Source organism: Ovis aries, chromosome 5, assembly GCF_016772045.2.
Source record: "Ovis aries strain OAR_USU_Benz2616 breed Rambouillet chromosome 5, ARS-UI_Ramb_v3.0, whole genome shotgun sequence".
Taxonomy (NCBI): domain Eukaryota; kingdom Metazoa; phylum Chordata; class Mammalia; order Artiodactyla; family Bovidae; genus Ovis; species Ovis aries.
Window position 1 is genome coordinate 18,205,137 of NC_056058.1, and position 16,162 is coordinate 18,221,298.

The following is a 16,162-nucleotide window of genomic DNA, read 5'->3' on the forward strand; positions in this document are numbered from 1 at the left end:
CACATCCATTAGGATGGCTACTATTAAAAACAAAATAACAGGACTTCCTGTTTGCTAAAAGTTTTACTTTCCTTTTAGGTTCAAAGGATTCCTTTAGAAAACAAACCACTTGTCAAACACACAATAAATAATTCCAATATTTAATAGAGGATTATTTGATTTAATTTCGAGATGCAGTCATTAAAAAAGGGAAATAGAGGGCTTTCCTGGTGGCTCAGTGGTAAAGAATCTGTCTGCCAATGCAGGGGACATGATTCAATCCCTGATCTTGGAAGATCCCACATGCCTCAGAGCAGCTAAACCTGTCCACCATAACTCTCTAGAGCCCAGGAACTGCAGCTACTGACGCTTGTGTGCCTAGAGCTCTGCAACAAGAGAAGTCATTGCAACAAGAAGCCTGACTACCACAACAAAGAGTAGTCCCTGCTCGCTGCAACTGGAGAAAGCCCACACAGCAACAGCAAAGACCCAGGGCAGCCAGAATTTAGAAAATAATTTTTTTTTTCAAAGAAAGGAAATAGAAACAATAGAGAAAAGTAACAGCACACACATCACCAGATTCGGCTGACCAACATCCAGACTTGAACAGCGTTAGGAAGTCCCTTGTTAACAGGATAGGTCCCAGGTGGGGTGTCCAACCAACTGGTAAGATTTCAAATTGCAGTTTCGGGCACACCCACTTCTAATCCCAGGCAGAAAATGATATCATCATCAGTTTGAGCGCAACAGTTTAGCTCCAGTTTTTCTTTGAACTTTTACAATGCTGTTTGTTTCACCTCGTGAGTCATAAGACTTCTTAAACCCCAGAGGGTTGACCAGATCCTCAGAAGCTTAAGAGATTCCAGGACTCACTTCCTTTCTTATCTGAAGTGCTGTCTGGCTTGCTGTGCTTGGAGGCAGGCACAGAATCCCAGCAGTGTCTAGGCAGGTCAGATGCAGGTCAGAGGCCTGCTCCCCTGCTTCTGAAGTCTGAACAGGACTTCCTCCATTTTAATTTCCCTAACACTTCCCTGGTGGTCCAGTGGTTGCAACTTTGCCTTCCAATTCAGAGGGTATGGGTTTGATTCCTGAGAAAGAAAGATGCCAGATGCCTCTTAGCCAAAAAAAAAAGAAAAGAAAAAGAAAAAGAAAGAAGAACCCAGAACATAAAATGGAAGCAATTATTGTAACAAATTCAATGAAGATTTTTAAAATGGTGTACATTAAAAAAAAAAACACAGAAAATAACAAGGGTTTCTATGAGAAAGTGGAAGAATTGGAATCCTTGTTTGTCGCTGGTGGGAACATAAGATGGTGCAGCTATAGACAACAGTTCAGCAGTTCCTCAAAGAGTTAAACATAGAACTACTATATGATCCAGAAATTCCACTCGTGGGTATATGCCCAGAAGACCTGAAAATAGGGAATCAAAGAGGTATACCTCTTTGTACACCAATGTTCATAGCAGCATTATTTACAATAGCCAAAAGGTGGAAACAATCCAAGTGTCCACTGATGGATGAATAGATAAACAAAATGTGGTCCACTCATGCAATAGGAAGGAAATTTTAAAAGGAAGGAAGTTCTGACACATGCTACAGTGTGGATGAACTCTGAGGATAACTATGCTCAGCAAAATAAACCAGGCACAAAAGGACAAATATTGTTTGATCCCACTTGCTAAGCTTCCAAGAGTAGTCAAATTCATACGGAGAAAATATGCTAGAGGTTACCAAGGTCTGAGGTCACTGTGAATAATGCTGTGATGAACATGGGTGTACAATTAGGGAGTCCCTGCTTTCAGTTCTCTCTAGGAGTGGAACTGTTGGATCACATGCAGGGGATCCTGGTTCGATTCCTGGATCAGGAAGATCTGTTGGAGAAAGGATAGGCTACCCACTCCAGTATTCTTGGGCTTCCCTGGTGGTTCAGGACAGTAAAGAATCTACCTGCAATGTGGGAGACTTGGGTTTGATCCCTGGAGAAGGGAACGGCTACCCATTTCAGTATTCTGGCCTGGACAATTCCACGGACAGAGGAGCCTGGCAGGCCATACAGTTCATGGGGTTGCAAAGAGACAAGAGACTGACACGACTGGGCAACTTTCACTTTTTTATGCTAATTCTATGTTTACCTTTTTGAGGAACTACTCTTTTGGCATAATCCCTTACAAGCGCTCTTTCCTTTGCAGGCAGCATCCTGGAGACAAAGCGGTAAAATGAATGAAGTGATTGAATTCCAAGTCTATTTCATATTTCAGAAGTAGAGTTAACTGGATGGTTAGTATAGGGAGGTTAATAGTGCTTGCTCCTTGGAAGAAAAGCTGTAACAAACCTAGGCAGTATATTAAAAAGCAGAGACATTACTGACAAAGGTCAGTCTAGTCAAAGCTATGGTTTTCCTGTGGTCATGTATAGATGTGAGAGTTGGATCATAAAGAAAGCTGAGCGCGGAAGAATTGATGCTTTTGAACTGCGGTGTTGGAGAAGACTCTTGAGAGTCCCTTGGACTGCAAGGAGATCAGTCCTGAATATTCATTGGAAGGACTGATGCTGAGGCTGAAGCTCCACTTCTTTGGCCAGCTGATGCAAAGAACTGACTCATTGGAAAAGACCTTGATGCTGGAAAAGACTGAAGGCAGGAGGAGAAGGGGATGACAGAGGATGAGATGGCTGGATGGCATCACTAAATGGACATGAGTTTGAGCAAGCTCTGGGAGCTGGTGATGGACAGGGAAGCCTGGCGCCGCAGTCCATGGGGTCACAGAGTCCAGACAACTGAGTCACTGAACTCAAGTGGATGGTTCATGGTGGCTCCATTCACTTCAGGTGTCAGAAACCTTGTGCTTATCCTGATCAGAACTCTCCCAAATGCCATATGCAGTCCAGCTGCAAATCCTGTTTGTTCCACCTTCAAAATTAACTCAGCATCTGAATACTTCTCTCTGCCTCCACGGTCCCTCCTGTCTGTTTTCTTTTTTGGCGGGGAGGAGCGCCATACAGCATGTGGGATCTTAGTTCCCTAACCAGGGAGCAAACCTGTGCCCCCTGCACTGGGAGAGTGTCTTAATCACTGGACCACCAGGGAAGTCCCATAAAGTGTTTGTTAAATGAATAAATAAATGAATGAATAAATGATTAGGTCAAGTCCGTTTTTTCATTCCTTCCTGTCTAGCATTTGGGCTTCCCTGGTGGCTCAGAGGTTAAAGAGTCTGCCTGCGATGCAGGAGACCCGGGTTTAATCCCTGGGTCGGGAAGATACTCTGGAGAAGGAAATGGCAACCCACTCCAGTACTCTTGCCTGGAAAATCCCATGGACGGAGGAGCCTGGTAGGCTGCAGTCCACGAGGTCACTAAGAGTCGGACACGACTGAGCGACTTCACTTTGACTTTTCACTTTCATGCATTGGAGAAGGGAATAGCAACCCACTCCAGTATTCTTGCCTGGAGAATCCCAGGGACGGGGAAGCCTGGTGGGCTTCCGTCTATGGGGTCGTACAGAGTCGGACACGACTGAAGCTACTTGCAGCAGCAGCAGCAGCAGCAGCAGCAGCAGCAGCAGCAGCAGCAGCAGCAGCAGCAGCAGCAGCAGCAGCAGCAGCAGCAGCAGCAGCAGCAGCAGCAGCAGCAGCAGCAGCAGCAGCAGCAGCAGCAGCAGCAGCAGCAGCAGCAGCAGCAGCAGCAGCAGCAGCATTATTTACCTCGTCCATTGGTCACGCCCCTGAGACTTGACCACGCCCCAGGAACACTAAGCAAGCTGCGTCGCTTGCCGACCCCACCTCTCGGCTGAATCGGGACAAACCATTTCCATTCGTCGTATCGGGATCGGGTGGGGAGGCCGGAGAGAAAATCTCTTATGTGGAAAGGATGGAAGCTGCCCTTCCGTTTCCCCGAGAAGTGCCCGTAGATTCCTCCTGGTGTGTGAGTGTGAGCTATGGCCCCGTTGCTGACTCGCGCTTGCGGGCCCACTCGTGCTGCGGAGCCTTAGATTGGATCCTCCCCCGGGGCTGCGTTGGTGCCGGCCGGCCTGGTCACGTGGGCGGCAAGATGGCGGCCCCCGGAGCGCTGTAGCAGTGTGGCGGTCGGCGAAGTGTTGGTGGCAGCAGACGCGGAGCGGGCGGGTTCGGTAGGTCACTGGGGTGTTCTGGCGGCGAGGGGGACGGGGAGGACGCCTCACTGGGGTCTCGGCCCTAAGATTCTTTCGCTGGGAAGTAGAAAGGCCTCCCTTCTGAGAGGTCCCGGCGAACTGTTTCGCTCCGGTTCTGCAGGCCCTGTCTCCGGGGATGCGCGCAGTGAGCAGTCAGCACGCGGGGCGCGGGGAAGGTCCCGTGTTGGGTGACCTCTTTCTCGGGGTTCTGGGAGAACCAAACTGTGAAGGATCAGGTACTGGGGGACACACGTAAACGGATCTTACTGTTCAGTCGCTCAGTTGTGTCTGACACAGGCTGCCCCATGGATTGCAGCATGTCAGCCTTTCCTTCACCATCTCCCGGAGTTCGCTCAAACTCACGTCCATTGAGTCAATGATGCCATGAGACATCAGTTCCTGGGAGTCTCCTCCAGGGAGCTTTGGGGAGCCGGTCGTCGCTGGGGGGTCCTGGGAGCAGCCCTGAGTGATGCCGTGTCGGGGCGACCTGCCTCTTAGCGGCAGCGGGGGCGGGGGTTTAGTTATCAGAGGTCGTTTTGTTGGGAATTGGTTTAGAGGAAGCGGATTTCGGGAATTCCGAACTTCCCTTTTCCATCCCTTACTCACTCTTCACTGAAGTCTGTCTCTGAGACACACCTTCGCAGGGGCGAGCGGATTCCCCGTGCTTTGGTTGGGGAGTGATCTCTGCAACCCTACGTTCACAGCCTTGTCCCCCTTCCCACTGAAAAAATGGACGTAGAAGTATGAGTAGTGGGCGTACAGGTGGCCAGGTGTACCCGGGACACACACACCTTACCCTCCTGAGCACAGACGTGGACGTTGGGCTACATGCAGAAGTAACTTAACAGCAGCTCTGTTTTTATCAAATGCATAGTAAGTACCAGCGGTGGTATTAAGTGCTCTGTGGGCGTAATTCCACTGGCAGCAACTCAGTGAGTTCCCTGTGCCCCTTACACCCGTTTTACAGATGATACAGATTTATACTGTGTATAAGGCACTCAGTACCCTGCCTGGCAGGCAGTGGATAATCAGTTCATTCAACAACACTTAAGTGCTTGCTGCTCTGGTGAGGACACTGTGCTAGGCCTTGGAGACACAGCAGAAACAAAACAGTGTTTCTCCTTTGTGTCTTGAAGGAGGCCCTGCACAGACTGGGAGTCAGGAGTCCTGACTTGGCTGTGTGACCCCAGACAGGTCACAGCTCATCTGTTGTAGAACAATGAGTCGAATCTGGATGGTCCCTAATGAGCTTGCTCACGCCTGGCTTCTGCAGTTTCTGATGGTCCCTCTTTTGTGTTTATTTATATATTCATTTATTCATTTGGCTGCGCCGAATCTTAGTTCTGGCGTAAGGGATCTAGTTCCCTGGCCAGGGTTAAAAGCCAGACCCTGCGTTGCGAGCTCAGAAACTTAGCCACCGGGCCACCAGGGAAGTCCCTGATGATCTCTGTTTTGAGTACCACCTCCTTTGATAGTCACCTGTGCTCAGACAACTGCCCCTCCGTTATTAGACCAGGTTGGCCCTCCTGACTCTGCTGGGAGCCACAGCCTGCTCGTAAGCTTCACGAAGCGTCCTCACTGGTCTGGAGGGTGAAGACCAGCCTCAGCTGCGTCCTTTCACTTTAGTCCTTCCTTTCAACCCTGAGTTTGTGGTTTAGACCTTGACCCTCAGCCCAGCTGCCGGGATCTCTAACTCTTCACTGGGTTCCTAGGCAAGTGCTTCACCTCTCTGCTTGGTGGCCCCTCCTGTAAAACACTGACGACCATGGTGCTTGTCTCAAGGGTCATGGAGAGGATGGAGCGAGTTTAGGAATGTAAGGGCTTAGAATAGATGGCTGGCAGGTAGCACAGCCTGTGTAAATGTCAGTTGCTATTATTGTTATGGTCATTGTTCTTTTTAAATTTTTTTTAAAAGTTTTTTTTTTTTAATGTAGATAATTTTTAAAGTCTTTGTTGAATTTGTTACAATATTGCTTCTGTTTTATGTCTTGGTGTTTTGGCCACAAGGCATGTGGGATCTCAACTTTCCAACTAGGGGCGGAACCTGCACCCTGTGCGTTGGAAGGTGAATTTTTAACCACGGGACAGCCAGGGTAGTCCCTTCTTTTTCTTTCTTTTTTTTAAAAAATTTATTATTAATTTTTTGGCTGTGCTGGGTCTTCGTTGCTGCGTGAAGGCTCTCTCTAGTTGCGGTGTGGGGGCTTCTCATTGCAATGGCTTCTCTTGTTGTGGAGCACAGGCTCTAGGGCGCTTGTGGGTTTCAGTCCGGCAGCATTCTGGCTCAACGACTGTGGCTCGCAGGCTTACCGGACCATGGATCACATCAGCGTCCCTTGCATTGGCAGGCAGATTCTTAACCGCTGGACCGCCAGGGAAGTCTATGGTCATTGTTCTTATTAAGGAATTGTGTGCTGGGTGTACAGGAGTGACTAGCACTCAGTCCCTGCCTTCAGAGTTTTAGCAACTGAACAACAACAATAATGTAGGCTCTTAGCTCCCCGACCACGGATGGAACCTGCGTCCCCTGCACTGGAAGGAGGATTCTTAACCACTAGACCACCAGGGACGTCCTCAGCAGCTCTAAACAGTAGTAACACTGATTTTCAGTTCTGTGGGTCAGGGGTCCGGGCCTGGTTTAGCTGGGTGGCTGTGGCTCTGATCGCTTGTGAGGCTGCGTGCAGACCGTGGCTGGGCTACGACATCTGAGGGCTGGACCGGGGCCGGGGGAGCTGCTCTCAAGCCACCGTTCTTCTCACTTGGCTGTTGGTGGGAGGCTTCAGTTTCTCCACCATGTGGGCCCCTGGAGCCACAAGGAGGAAGCCACAGGGTCCTTATGACCCTCCCAGGTCACACTGCCATTTCTCCCATATTCACCCGAGTCAGCCCTATTCGCTGGGATGTGGCGTGAGGTCCACACAGTCCACAGACACCAGGAGGTGAGAGTCCCCGAAGGCCGTATTGGGGACCAGTCTCCACAGCCCCTCTGGCTGCTGTGTGGCGAGCAGACGAGTAGAGTTCATTGGTGAGGTGGATAGAGGCCACAGGCCCAGAGAGAAAAGTGCCTTAGGGAAGGCCACACAGCAGGTAGGCAGGGCTGGACCCAGGCACCCAGGCTGTTCAGCAGTTTGGAAACCACCCCGCTGAGGTGCTAACTCTGAGATGAACAAGTCAGCTAGCAGCAAATGGCACCTTTAACCTGGCATCTCGGTTTCCCCTCCCAGCAGGTTCTCAAGCTGAGAGTCCCCTGGTTTAGCCCCAAGTGGGGAGGAAGGCGGCATCACCATGGTGACGGAGCAGGAGGTGGAGGCAGTGGGGCAGACGCTGGTTGACCCCCAGCAGCCCCTGCAGGCCCGCTTCCGGGCACTGTTCACACTGCGTGGGCTCGGGGGTCCAGTGGCCATCTCCTGGATCAGCCGGGCCTTTGATGATGACTCAGCCCTGCTCAAGCATGAGCTGGCCTACTGCCTGGGCCAAATGCAGGACCGGCGGGCCATCCCTGTGCTGCTGGACGTGCTGCGGGACACCCGCCAGGAGCCCATGGTGCGCCATGAGGCAGGTGAGCAGACGGGGTGCGGGCTGTACCTGGCGAGCGCTGGAAGGGGTGGGTGGTGAATGCCTTCGACTATCTCTGCCCCATGTCTCAGCTCTGCTGCCAAAGCACGGGAGCCAGGTAAATCCCAGGTAATGGATGGGTGTTGCCTCGAGCCAGTCCAGCTTTATGGGCCCTGAGATGTGAATTTCATGAGTCGTAAATCGTGATCCCTTTTTGGTTTTATTTTTTTGGTCGCTCCATGTGGCGTGTGGCATCTTAGGTCTTTCACCAGGGATTGAACCCGCACCTGTTGCATTGGAAGCTGAGTCTTTACCACTGGACCACCGGAAGTCCCTGTCTCTTTGATTAAAAGAAAATACACAGACAATGCGGGAGACCTGGGTTTGATCCCTGAGTCGGGAAGATCCCCTGGGGAAGGAAATGACAACCCATCCCAGTATTCTTGCCTGGAGAATCCCATGAACAGGGGAGCCTGGCGGGCTACAGTCCATGGGGTTGCCAAGAGTCGGACACAACTGAGTGACTAAAAAAAAAAACAGTTAAAAATGGAAATACTGTTCTTTGCTCATACGAACACAGGCAGTGGCCATAGCCAGCCAACCCAAGGTTACTCAGTCACTTCACTTCCTGGACAGTTTTTTTTTTTTTTTTTTTTAATGGCCACTCCAGATGGCTTGTGGGATCTTAGTTCCTCAACCAGGGATCAAACCTGTGCCCTCTGCAGCAAAAGCATAGAGTCCTAACTGCTGGACTGCCAGGGAATTCCCTGGACAAATGTTCATGGACCATCTACTGTGGGCCAGGTGCTATTCTCGCAAGAGACTCAGATAGCCAGTGAGGGGCTGTGGTTCCATTTATGATTGTTCTTGGTCCTTTTGAATATTCCCTGAGGTAATCTCCAGCTTTGTCAGGCTGCCTCGGACTCCTCTCAGGATCCCAACCATGGACTCCTCTGGGAGCTCTCCTTACAGAGAAATATTCGAGCCCAAACCTCAATTTTGTGTGTGTGATTTTCTGGAATACCCAGTCATGTTATGGTGCAAACGCTTACCTAAGTGTCAAGGAGGAAAATAAAGCCTGGGAAGGGGTGCCAGAGGTGTTGCCTTTTTTTTTTTTTTGGCCTTTCCATGGGACATGTGGGATCCTAGTTCCCTGACCAGGGATTGAACCTGCACCCCGTGCATTTGAAACTTGGAATCTCAACCACTGAACCACCAGGGAAGTCCAGCATTGCTGTTTTTAATTGCTGGACAGAGATCCGAGTGGAGTAAGGGAGTAATCTAGGTAGTTGTCTGGGGAAAGGGGTTCTGGGCAGTGCGAAGGCCCTGAGGCAGGATGGTGCCTGTCTGCTGACCCTCCTTGCCCACATCACAGCTTAGAAACCTCCTCCAGGTTTTCGGGGCTCTCCGTGATGGACTCGACTTAGTGGACTGTTCTTGGCTCTCGCCACCCATGTCCCCAAGTTGTAAGGACACACTGCATCTCCCCTCTGGGCCATGAGCTCTAGGGGTGTGGGCCAGTGTGGAGTCAGCCAGGTTCCAGCAAAGTCTGATTTCTGGGGAAGGGACACTCACTGGTGCAGATTCATTCAGGAATGGACTGGTCTCTGCTCCAAAACTCGTGGCTGGGTGGCCCACCCACAGGACACAGGCAGGGGCGGTGAGGGGGAAGGCATCTGGGGTGTTTCCTAACCAGCCAATGTACGCTCTCTGCCCTGTTCTTCTCAGGGGAGGCCCTGGGGGCCATTGGGGACCCAGAGGTCCTGGAGATCCTGAAGCAGTACTCTACTGACCCTGTTGTTGAGGTAACACATCGACACCCCATCCCCACCCCATCTCGGGTCCAGAAACTGACCTCAGACCCTGTGTCTGGTTGCCAGGGTGACCACCTGGCCCAGGGATGCCAAGAGGGGCTGCAGTCAAGATGGACGCCAGCCACTGCCCCTATGGGCAAAACTGAACTCTTCATACTTTTTAAAAAGTGAACTCTTGATTCACATGTAACACCCACCCTGCTCCACTGGTGCTGGCCCAGCCCCCACTCGCCTCTCTCCTAGCCTCCCACGGGCAGTCCCTCCATCGTGTAGATCTCCCAACCCACCCACCTCTCCACCTCCACCCAGCGTCATCCAGTCTCTCCCTGCCGCCGTCCCTATTTTTTCTTTAAACAACAGCTTTATTGAGATGCGTCACATATCAGAAAACCCACTCCCTGAAAGTGGTCATTTGGATGGTTTTTAGTACATCCATGGGCTTCCCTTGTGGCTCAGCTGATAAAGAATCCACCTGCAATGTGGGAGACTTGGGTTTGAACCCTGGGTTGGGACGATCCCCTGGAGAAGGGAAAAGCTACCCACTCTAGTATTCTGGCCTGGAGAATTTCACTGGACTATGTAGTCCGTGGCGTCTCAGAGAGTCGGACACGATTGAGCGACTTTGACTTTGACTTCGTATATGCGTAGAGTTATAAAACTATCACCACTGTCTGATTCCCAGAACAGTCCATCCCCCAAAAAGGAAGCCCCATCCCCATCAGCAGTCACTCCTCCATTCCTTGCCCCAGCCCCTGACCACCAGGAACCCACTCTGTGTCTGGGATCTGCCTGATCCCATCAGTGGAGTCACACCCTGTGTGTCCTGCTGTGTCTGCGTCTCTCACTGAGCACCTGTTCTCAGGGTCCATCCGTGTGGTAGCAGGTGTCTGGGTTTCTCTCCTTTTCAGGGCTGAGTGATGCTCCTGTGTGTGGAGCGATCATTTACTTATCCATCATCTATTAACCTATTCTGTGCCTCAGGACTCATGGTTTGTCATCACCTTTAGGACAGCAGTCTTAAGCAGTCTGGCCTCCTCAGGCCTGGCCTCAGGCCATGTCTGTTGCTAGCTCCCCCTGACGGTCCTGCCTCGGGGCCTTTGCTCTGGCTGATCCCACCTGATGCCTTTCTCACTGGTCACCTCGGAGTGACTCCTCCTGACCCACTGTTCCCCTGTCACTCCCTGATCACAGCAGTCCCTGCCGGTTGTTTCCAGCCTGGAAGGATCAATTAGTCCAGAGTCTGTGGGCTCTGTCCCTGCTAAATCGGGAGCCCTGGGGGCTGGAGGGGGACCTGGCATGTCCACTCCCTTCCCTTCCATCCCCAGCGGCCGCCTGTGTGCCCCTCTCCCTGCAGGTGGCCGAGACATGCCAGCTGGCTGTCCGGCGGCTGGAGTGGCTGCAGCAGCAGAGTGGGGAGTCAGTGGTCCAGGGGCCCTACCTCTCTGTGGACCCGGCCCCGCCCGCTGAGGAGCGTGACCTGGGGCAGCTGCGGGAGGCGCTGCTGGACGAGACCCGGCCACTCTTCGACCGATACCGAGCCATGTTCGCCCTGCGCGACGCTGGAGGCAAGGAGGCCGCCCTGGCGCTGGCCGAAGGTGAGGAGGGCCTTCGGGGGTGGGGGTCGGGGTCGGGGCCCCTTGGCCCCCGTGGCCATATTTGTTGCACAGAGCTGCGTAGCATCCTGGACAGGTGCATCCTGGGGCAGATACTCTTATTGCCCCCACTTCTCCGTGGTGGGAGCCTAGGCCCAGAGAGGCAGAGGGACTTGTCCAAGGTCACACAGCAGTCTCAGCTGCAGAGTTTGGGTTTGACCCCAGGGGCCCCCATTACTGTTGCTGGTGGCATTTTCTTCTCAGCTCTGCAGGGAGCCCTGTGCAGGTCTGAGGGGCTGTGGCTCATCCAGCAGAAAAGGAGAGGAGGGGCTTCTGGGAATCCTGGGGTCCCTTACTCCCCTCCCCAACTCCTGAGGTGGCTGCTTCTGGTCCACAGAGCGCTCAGAGCCCCTCTGCCTTCCTGGAGCTTCCTGTCTAGCCAGGGAGATGCTGGGACATCACCGCCACATGGACCTGGGGTGGGAGCGCAGAGAGGGCAGGTGTGGGTTTGTCCTGGGTGGTTGCCTGGAGCAGCAGCTGCACAGTCAGGCGGGCTGGCCTCGAATCCCAGGTCTGCCTCCAGAGGACATCAGGTCACAGGCAGGTCACTCCTGGGCCCGAGGCTGGGGCCCTAGCAGGAGAAATCTGGCCCCTCTGTTCGGCTGTGCTGGTGAAAAGCCTGGGACTCTGCCTGTCAGGGTCACTAAGACTCTATGGAGTGTGGGGATCACGCAGGAAACGACCCAGAAGCACAAACGTATAAGACGCCTGCAGATCGAAGTGGCAGTGTGGGCACAACACGGAGCCGGGGTGCAGGGGGACAGGACGGGAAGGAGGCGGCCATGCCCAGTCTGGCCTCCGGGGAGAGGGGAGGGAGGGGCGGGTTTCCAGAGCCCGATGGGCCCACCCTGCTTCCCCAGTCCCTCTGGTGGCGTAGGGTCCCACCTCTGAACTCCGTGACTGGCGGTGGGGATGTTGGGGAGTGCTCCCAGATACGGGAAACCCCTTTCGACCCCTCTCGGTCCCTCTGTCCCCCGGTGCCCCGCCCCCTCCTCGCTCTGTGATGACCCCAGCCTTCTTCCCCTGTAGGCCTGCGCTGCGGCAGCGCCCTCTTCCGCCATGAGATCGGCTACGTTCTGGGCCAGATGCAGCACGAGGCGGCAGTGCCCCAACTGGCGGCAGCCCTGGCACAGCCCACTGAGAACCCCATGGTACGACACGAGTGCGCCGAGGCCCTGGGGGCCATCGCCCGGCCTGCCTGCCTGGCCGCCCTGCGAGCCCACGTGGCCGACCCTGAGCGTGTGGTGCGGGAGAGCTGCGAGGTGGCCCTGGACATGTACGAGTACGAGACGGGGTCTACCTTCCAGTATGCGGATGGGCTGGAGCGGCTGCGCTCACCCCTCTCCTAGGGCCTTCGCGGGGGGTCTCCCTTTTGGACTCGGTGCATAAACCATGCTGGAGTGAATCGGATCTTGCTTCCCTGTCTTCCGGCCCCTTTTGCATCTTGATCGCAGGCTCCTGGGGGCCACGCTGAAGTCACTTCTGCCACTGAGTACGAGGGGAGGAGGACCGAGGGGTTGTGGGAACAAAGCTGCTTCTGGGGGAGTCGGGGGGCAGTGGCCCCGCTTCTCTAGGAATGAAAGGGCGCGGGGAAGGCACTGTGGGGAAACCCAGGCCCCCAGGGTTGGGGATGTTGGAGCTTTCCTTTGTGGGGTGGGGTGGCCTGGAGCTAAGGGCTTAGGGAGGGCAAGCAGATCCCAGGGACACAGCCTAGATGGACTATTAAATTATTTTTGCCAAGTGATGACTCTCAGAGTGTGTTGGGGGCAGCAGAGGTGAGGGGTGGCAGCTCTAAAGGAACATCTTAAGTGTGGGGGACAAAGGCGTGTAGAGAGCTCAGCTCTGGCGTCTTCCCTGCCCCAGAGACTGTGTGACCAACCACAAGCCAGTGCTCGTTTCACCATCAATTTCCAGGAATAAAATCTGCCCAGCCAGTTCCCCTCAAGTCAGACTCATCCTCACCCAGCCTGTATTGGAGACATAAGGGAACGGGTTTTGTGGTATGGCTAAGAGCTCGGGCTATGAGTTCCCATCCCACCTCCATCCCCTACTTCCTCCACCTGCAGTCTCTAGCAGCCCATTTACCGCTTTGTAAAATGAGTGTTAACAAGATAATTCATTTCATGTGTGACACATTTTCACACCAAGAAATTCTCAGTTTCTACACTGGCATCAGCTGGGTGTCTTACAACTCAGTTCAGTGCTGACACCATCTGCCCAGAGTAAGTGCAGACCTTGCAGGTTCAGGGGTCAGACCTGCAGAGTTGCCCCACTTCAGACGCTGGTCTCGAGTCTGGACCTCCCATACTTCTGATCGACTGGTTATAATTTGGGGCTCCCACCACCCCCTCAAGTCAGGAAAACAATTTACTTACCTATTTATCATAAAGGAGGCAAATGAACAGCCAGATGAAGAGGGGCAAGTCCAGGAGGGTCTCCAGCACAGGAGCATCTGTCCTCGTGGAGTTTGGGGCAGATGCTTTCATCCGCTCGGAAGCTCTCCAAGCCCCTTCCGGTAGGGTTTTCAACATGGGCACGGTCTGTTAAATCATTTGCCATTGGCAATTAGCTCAGTTCCCAGCCCCTCTACCCTGGGTATACTCAGTTGTGTCTCAGTCGTACCCGACTCTGCGACCCCGTGGACTGTAGCCTGCCAGGCGCCTTTGTCCATGGAATTCTCTAGGCAAAAATACTGGAGTGGGTTACCATGCTCTCCTCCCAGGCATCTTGACCCAGGGATCAAACCCGGGTCTCTTGCACTGGAGGCAGATTCTTTACCATCTGAGCCACCCCGAAGCCCTCTCCCTGGGCTTCACAGGTTCTTGGGAGCTCTGAGTCAGGTGCCAGGATGAAGAACAAACATTTCCTGTCATCCTGCAGCATCACTCTCGGGTGCTGGCTGCGAGCCCCCTCCCCTATTTTTCCCCAGGGCCCCAGCCCGTCTCGTCAACTTGGCCCTGTGGCATATGGGATCTTAATACCTTGACCAGGGATCAAACTCACGGCCCCCACATTGCAAGGCAAATTCCCAACCTCTGGACCACCAGGGAAGTCCCTGTAATTTAAGAGCAGAAAAACAACCACCATCACACACAGTCCTGACCCCATGCCTTCCAGCTCTCGCCTCCATAAGCCCTAGGAGGTTGTCAGCCCCTTGCCAGCTGGTTTTCTCCCAAACCGGCTCCAACTAGGACTGCCCCTCAAGTCCCCAGAACTGTCCTTGCCCACAGATGACCTGTGAGTGTGTGCTAGGTCCCTTCATCATGTCCGAGTATGTGCGACCCTATGGACTGTAGCCTTCCAGGCTTCTTTGTCCATGAGGATTCTCCAGGCAAGAACACCAGAATGGGTTGCCATGCCCTCCTCCAGGAGATCTTCCTGACCCAGGGACTGAACCCAGGTCTCCTGCAGCTCCTGCTCTGCAGGCGGATTCTCTACTGCTGAGCCACTAGGGAAGCCTACAGTGTGGCCTCCCTGTGTCCAAATCTGGTTGTCACATCACAGTCTGCACTCTCCCCCACGGGGCAGCCTCTGACTGCCCAGCCCCTCTGCTCCTGGGAATTTCTCAGGGACCCCGCCTCTGGTGCGCCTTCATCTCCCCTTCCTATCCTTCATTGGCCCAGGGCTGGGTCCTCAAGCCCCACCCACATCCTAGCCAGGCAGCCTCATCCACTGCTGCTGCTGCTGCTGCTGCTAAATCACTTCAGCCATGTCCGACTCTGTGCGTCGCCATAGACGGCAGCCCACCAGGCTCCCCCGTCCCTGGGATTCTCCAGGCAAGAACACTGGAGTGGGATGCCATTTCCTTCTCCAATGCATGAAAGTGAAAAATGAAAGTGAAGTCGCTCAGTCATGTCCGACTCAGCGACCCCATGGACGGCAGCCATCCACTATTGGGGCTTAAATCCCATCTATGCTTCAATGATACCCACCGTCCTGACTCCAGCCGTTGGGTGGGGGTGGGGGAACGTCCTTGGAGCTCTTGACTCAGGGTCCAGTCTGCTGCTGCTGCTGCTAAGTCGCTTCAGTCGTGTCCGACTCTGTGCGACCCCATAGACGGCAGCCCACCAGGCTCCTCCGTCCATGGGATTTGCCAGGAAAGAGTACTGGAGTGGGGTGCCATTGCCTTCTCCGCAGGGTCCAGTCTGGATACCTCCAATTAGCTGATGGGGCTTCCCAAACTTAGCAGTCCTTAGACATTACCTCCCACAGTGGCTCCTCCTACAGGAACTGGAAACTCCTGTCATTCCAGGTGTTCAGCCTGCCAACACCAGGGTTTGATCAGTTTAAAGTCTGCCCCAGCTCTGCCTACTCCGCCCCACTTTTCTGCCTGCACCTGGTCCAGCCTCATTATTGCCCATCTGAATCAGCGCAATCCCTCTGGCCCATCCATCCCCTGGCTCCGAACCTCACCTCCAGGATCTGTCCTCCCCACAACAGCCACCGGAGGGCGCCTGTGAGCACCTGAGTGAGATCCCGCCCTCACCTCCACAGTCTGTCTTCCCCACAGCAGCCACCGGAGGGCGCCGGTAAGCCCCCGAGTCTGGTCATGTCCACCAAGTCCAAGTCGGTCCTGCTGCAGGGCTTTCGCATCCAATAAACTTCTTCCCTCCGGTACTGCCGGGACTGGTCCTTTCCTCCTCTGGGTCTCTGGTCAAGTATCAGCTGAACATGACCTCGGCTTCCCTATTGCAAACTTTAACTTCCCTCCTAGCAGCCCTATGCTGCCCTCAAACCACTGAGGGCAGGGTGGTCTTCCCGCCCACCCCACCCTCAAACCACTGTTCACTTTCTCTTTTTTAAAAAAATTTAATCTCATTTATTTTGGCTGCACTGGGTCTTCATTGCTACACACAGGAGCTTTCTCAAGCTGTGGTGAACAGAGGCTTTAGGGCGTGTGGGCTTTGTACGTGTGGCACAGGGGTTCATTAGTTGCAGCTTGCAGGCACTAGCATGATTAGTTGCCCTGTGGCATGTAGAATCTTCCTAGACCGGGGACTGAACCTGCGTCCCCTGCCT

At 53.8% G+C, this 16,162-nt stretch overlaps 2 protein-coding genes across 3 annotated transcripts in view; one reads left to right on the forward strand and one right to left on the reverse strand.

Annotated features, from left to right (window-relative positions):
• FZR1 (fizzy and cell division cycle 20 related 1) overlaps positions 1-660 on the reverse strand; it is a 29,245-nt gene extending 28,585 nt beyond the window's left edge. Inside the window, exon 1 of the mRNA XM_042250174.1 lies at positions 551-660. Coding sequence (XP_042106108.1) covers positions 551-552 — 2 coding nt within the window. The 5' untranslated portion in view covers positions 553-660. The remainder of the gene's footprint in view (positions 1-550) is intronic.
• Positions 661-4,015: 3,355 nt separating this feature from the next.
• On the forward strand, positions 4,016-12,883 carry DOHH (deoxyhypusine hydroxylase). Of its 2 annotated transcripts, none has more exons than XM_004008617.5 (5): positions 4,016-4,104; positions 7,347-7,681; positions 9,406-9,482; positions 10,846-11,086; positions 12,173-12,883. In XM_004008617.5, exons 2-5 carry the CDS (start codon positions 7,408-7,410, stop codon positions 12,490-12,492), a joined length of 912 nt encoding a protein of 303 aa, XP_004008666.3. In that variant the 5' UTR covers positions 4,016-4,104; positions 7,347-7,407; the 3' UTR covers positions 12,493-12,883. The 2 variants fall into 2 exon arrangements, with proteins under 2 accessions (XP_004008666.3, XP_027825688.2); XM_027969887.2 differs by having other exon boundaries at positions 7,350-7,681.
• The last annotated feature ends 3,279 nt before the right edge of the window (positions 12,884-16,162 follow it).

What these genes read in the sequence shown, in the direction of transcription:
- DOHH (XM_004008617.5), top strand. Translation starts at nt 7,408, where the DNA reads ATGGTGACGGAGCAGGAGGTGGAGGCAGTGGGGCAGACGCTGGTTGAC. An exon ending in CATGGTGCGCCATGAGGCAG is followed by an intron (nt 7,682 to 9,405) that starts GTGAGCAGACGG and finishes TGTTCTTCTCAG; the next exon opens with GGGAGGCCCTGGGGGCCATT. An exon ending in CGCCCTGGCGCTGGCCGAAG is followed by an intron (nt 11,087 to 12,172) that starts GTGAGGAGGGCC and finishes CTTCCCCTGTAG; the next exon opens with GCCTGCGCTGCGGCAGCGCC.